Source organism: Oratosquilla oratoria, chromosome 4, assembly GCF_046742065.1.
Source record: "Oratosquilla oratoria isolate Oo_2021 chromosome 4, ASM4674206v1, whole genome shotgun sequence".
NCBI lineage: Eukaryota > Metazoa > Arthropoda > Malacostraca > Stomatopoda > Squillidae > Oratosquilla > Oratosquilla oratoria.
Window position 1 is genome coordinate 7262697 of NC_134780.1, and position 5000 is coordinate 7267696.

General features: G+C 37.4%; 1 protein-coding gene across 2 annotated transcripts in view; it reads right to left on the reverse strand.

The window, feature by feature from the left end:
- The window catches only part of LOC143024271 (lactadherin-like), a 944392-nt gene that overhangs the window by 474999 nt on the left and 464393 nt on the right, over positions 1–5000 (reverse strand). For both annotated transcript variants that reach the window (XM_076183060.1, XM_076183059.1), the window contains exon 2: positions 3467–3569. In XM_076183060.1, the coding sequence (XP_076039175.1) occupies positions 3467–3569 (103 nt within the window). The remainder of the gene's footprint in view (positions 1–3466; positions 3570–5000) is intronic.

Here is a 5000-nt window from a genome sequence, read left to right on the forward strand (position 1 = left end):
ATATATATATATATATATATATAAATATATATATATATATATATATATATATATATATATATATATGTGTGTGTGTATGTATGTATGTATATATATGTATGTATGTATGAGTTCTACAAACAAAATGTGACTAAGATCTTGTTTCTTATCCATAATTATTGAGTTGTTCACTAAATCTTCTCGCGTGAGGTGACAACGTAATTATTTCCAATAGGTTCTGCTTGGGGGTGACAAATTGTTCTTGTCCATATCAGTGTAATCTCTTCTCAGTACATCAAGCGTGCTAATAAATGGTAGGATTTTTTTGCAGGGGATTCTGGGTTATAGTGATTCTTACTTATTTTTCAATCCATTGTTTAGGGTTCATAAAGCAAAAATCTATTTTCATGATGAATCTAATAACCTTCTCGTCTGACTTGTAGTCAATAATCATATGGTTTTTATTGAACCGCAAGATGATCTCGTCTGGAGAGGGTCTGCTTGTCGTGTGATCTTAGCGAGAGGACCGATCGTATATATGTCTTCTGATTGCATTAGATAAGTCATTATTACCTTATCCAGTGTTGACCAGAAGTTGAGCTAAGTTCCTCAATCAGAGGTGAGCGTTCCTCCAGGAAGAACAGTGGAAGAGGACCATTCGTAATTTGATAGTATCCATGAAGATATTACCAAACAGTACTGAGAGGGCTACCCAACTTTACATCATGTCATGTGCATGTGATTTTCTTTTCAAACACAGCTCTAGGTGTGTTTTCAGGGTATTAATGGGAATGTCGAGAAGTGGTGTCGTCGCAGTCATGTATAAAATTATTTGTCGTCCACAGGAACGTTGGTGAAGATGCTTTCGACATCAAGGGAAGCAATAATGTAGCAATCACTAGAAGGAACTTCACACAGTATCCCAAGAATTCAGGAGAAGAGGGAAGGAGGCTTAAGATGCTATGATATTCTAATTAAAATTTAATAAGCTAGGCTACCACCAAGCTGTTTCATTCGGCTGCATAGCACGTCATTAATAAGGTACCATTCTTCTGCTAAGGAAAAGTTGAAAGGCTAATCTTAATTCTAACGACATTGGCTACAGCATTCTACATCCTTTTCATCCTCTTTCACTCCCTTCAGAACTTCCTCCTTCACTCTCTCCCGCCCGTTTTCTTTCTCCTCTTCTTCCTCTTCTCACCACCATTTTCTCCTTCCAAACTCTTCTTCATCCGTTACATTCTCCCTCCACCTCTCTTTCTCTATCACTTCTTTCACCCATCCTCTTCTCCCTCCATTTATTTTTCCCAATATCTTGTTCCCCGTCTTCCTCCCTCTACCTCCTCCTCCTCCTCCTCTTCCTCCTTCCTCCACCACCTCTGTCCTCCATCAGCGCTGCTGGAGGTCTACAACGCAATTATGAATACAAAATGGCCACCACCCGTCTGTCCCACTCAAGGACGGAGGCAACTCCGCCATTTTCTTGGTCGATCATGTCCTCAACTTAGGCAGCATGGACCCTCGAGATCTTGCTTTTGGGGAAAAAAAAGTTGATAGACTTTTATAGCCTGTTTCAAACGAATTCGTGAGGGATCGAGACCCTGTGCAGGGTGGTGTGGAACCCCTTTGTAGGTTTAAATCCCCTTTCGATTGATCCAGCAAATCAATCTGTGTAGTACGCATTTATAAGATTCTATTTTTGTTCTGGCTAAAGCCATATCCTTTTATTCAGCTGAAGTTAGACTTTGGTCAAGTTAAACTTTTGTTGGAATTTTTATTCTTCTCCATGATGAATTATCAAGAGGTGATTACCGTAATAGCGAATGAAGTAAGGCACAGAATATGTGTTTTTATGAAGAAAAAAAAAATCCACAATTGATCCACGTTATTACTACTTAGGTTATGGAATTCAACTTTCTAACATTTCGTAAAACTATATCAGTAGTCCTTTTTCTACCAAAGATTACTCAACTTTCCGATCTAATACTCAAAGAAGAATAGTGATAATAATTAACTTCTACTATCTCTCCTTTCTACTGCCTTTCTTAAATCTCTTTAACCACCTCAAAGATTCCACATTACAAGTGCGACATTTGCCATTAAGGATGGCAGCACAGGTATCATCGACGTAATGCTACATATATATACATATATAAATACATACATACATACATACATACATACATACATACATACATACATACATACATACATACATACATACATACATACATACATACATACATACATACATACATACATACAAACATACATACATACATACATACATACATACATACATACATACATACATACATACATACATACATACATACAAACATACATACATACATACATACATACATACATACATACATACATACATACATACATACATACATACATACATACATACATACATACGTACATACATACATACATACATACATACATGCATGCATGCATGCATACATACATGCATGCATACATACATACATACATACATACATACATACATACATACATACATACATACATACATACATACATACATACATACATACATACATACATACATACATACATACATACATACATACATGCATACATACATACATACATACATACATACATACATACATACATACATACATACATACATACATACATACATACATACATACATACATACATACATACATACAAACATACCTACATACATACATACATACATACATACATACATACATACATACATACATACATACATACATACATACATACATACATACATACATACATACATACATACATACATACATACATAAATATAGACATACATACATACAAAAGCATATACACAAATGTATATACAGTATATATCAATACACGCATGTATAATACTATACTCTTTTAAGATGTTCCGGTAAGCGATTGTAGGTATCTATACGTCCTGAATTGGTCAAGGTACACAGTGCTGTCGATAGCCGTCGGGACTCCGCTTGAGCTCGTGTTGTTTATTATTCAAGAAAAAATAATATTTCATATCACAGGTGATACGAAGAAAATATCAACTTTATTTGTCTTCTTACGCATGAGATTGCTAAACCGGACTTACATTGGCCCGACGAATTGTCAAAAACATTGTGCACTCATGTGTTTGCCTGCACGCACAGAAACGCACACACACATACACACACACACACACACACACACACACACACACACACACACACACACACACACACACACACACACACACACACACACACACACACACACACACACACAGACACACACACACACACACACACACACACACACACACACACACACACACACACACACACACACACACACACACACACACACACACACACACACACACACACACACACACACACATTCTTAGTCGAAAAAACACCAGTTCAAATAAAAAAAGAAACAACACCTTCAGCATAAAGAATGAGACGCAGTTGAGACTTACTGGTGGAGGCAAGGACGATGTTGGAAGTGTGAAGGGGCCAGATGGCACAGCAGGCCGCTAGTAGCGCCAGCATCCACCCGTCGACCCCAGACGTCGGGCGCGCCTAAAAAAAAAAAAAATAATAATAATATATATTCACTGCCATCAAAAGCTACAATCATTGGTAACTGTAATGGTATCAGTAGAAGTACAAGTGATACATATGTGAGCAAATGTATGAATTTTTATTATTTTCAGCCGTTTTTTTTTTTTGTTTTTTTTTTTTTTTGCTGCTTCTGCTGCTCCATGTCCTTTTACGGATCCTAAGTCTCCAGTTCCTCATGGAGGCATCGTGTTTCCATGAGTTTCGCAGAGGGTTAATTTAATAAGACGGAGGAAGGCGGCTTGAATCTCACCAGCTCCGCATTTTTACTTTCTAGAAAAGGGTCTTATAAAAAGAAGGTCTAGGAAATGATCTTCAAATAGAACTTTAGTAATTCGCTCTTTGAATATGAGTGGATTGGAAATAAACGAGTATAGAAATATTAAAAGTATGTTCGTGACAGGAAAGATGGATGTGTTAGTAATGAATGAAACTAAATTGAAAGGAAAAGGTGAATACAAATTTAGGAATGAAGCACATAGATTGTCGGGAGTGCCGAGTGATGAAATATGTAAGTTTAACATAAGAACATAAGAACATACGAATAAAGGAGACTGCAAGAGACCATAAGGCCTACACTAGGCAGCTCCGTAACCATCACCACCTGTCATCCCCATCCATAAAGTTGTCTAATCGTTTGTGGTTTGGTAGAAGGAAATGTGGATAAAAATAAGGACAGGATGGGGAACTTGGATATCCCTAAGTTCGTGTGGCTCTGTTGGTGATAAAAGGAAGAGGAGAATGAGGACATTGGGAATAACATCAATGAGAGTGTGAAGAGTTTTATCGGGGGTCAATTAAATGGTTAGGTTCTCTGAAAGTGTGTATTCAAAAAAAGACAAAACAATAACAAAATAAAACTGATGAGTGCTTATATAAAGTTTAGGAAAAAATACATACATAAGTATGCATGGATCACCGTAGTTGATGGGAGGGTAGTAGAGTATTAGTGGGTTACGAATTGGTGTAAAAGAGAGCAATTGTAAGAGTTTTGGACGCAGTTATATTTAGAAAGGAGAGTGGTGGAATGGTTGATCACCATTTGATGAAAATATGAAATAGAATGGATAGAAAGTGGAGAATTAAGATAAGAGAGGTGACAGAAGGAACCCGAAATGGACCAAAAGAGCCAAAAGAGAGAGGAGAAGCATTACCAGGCAAAACTGAGAGATTTATGGAAAAGAGAGGAAAAGAGAGGAATTTAAAGCGGGAGAGGAATAGGTGTGTTTCAAGAAAGGACGCGTGTGTAATTTTTGTCCGGTGGCTGAGGAAAATGGAAGAAGGCAGAAAGATGGGAAATAGTAGGAGGAGCGGACACCAGGAGGCGTGTCACTGCGGCCAAAGCCGTCAGCTTTGCCTTATGCGCTTGGACTGCAGATAACAGTCACTGCT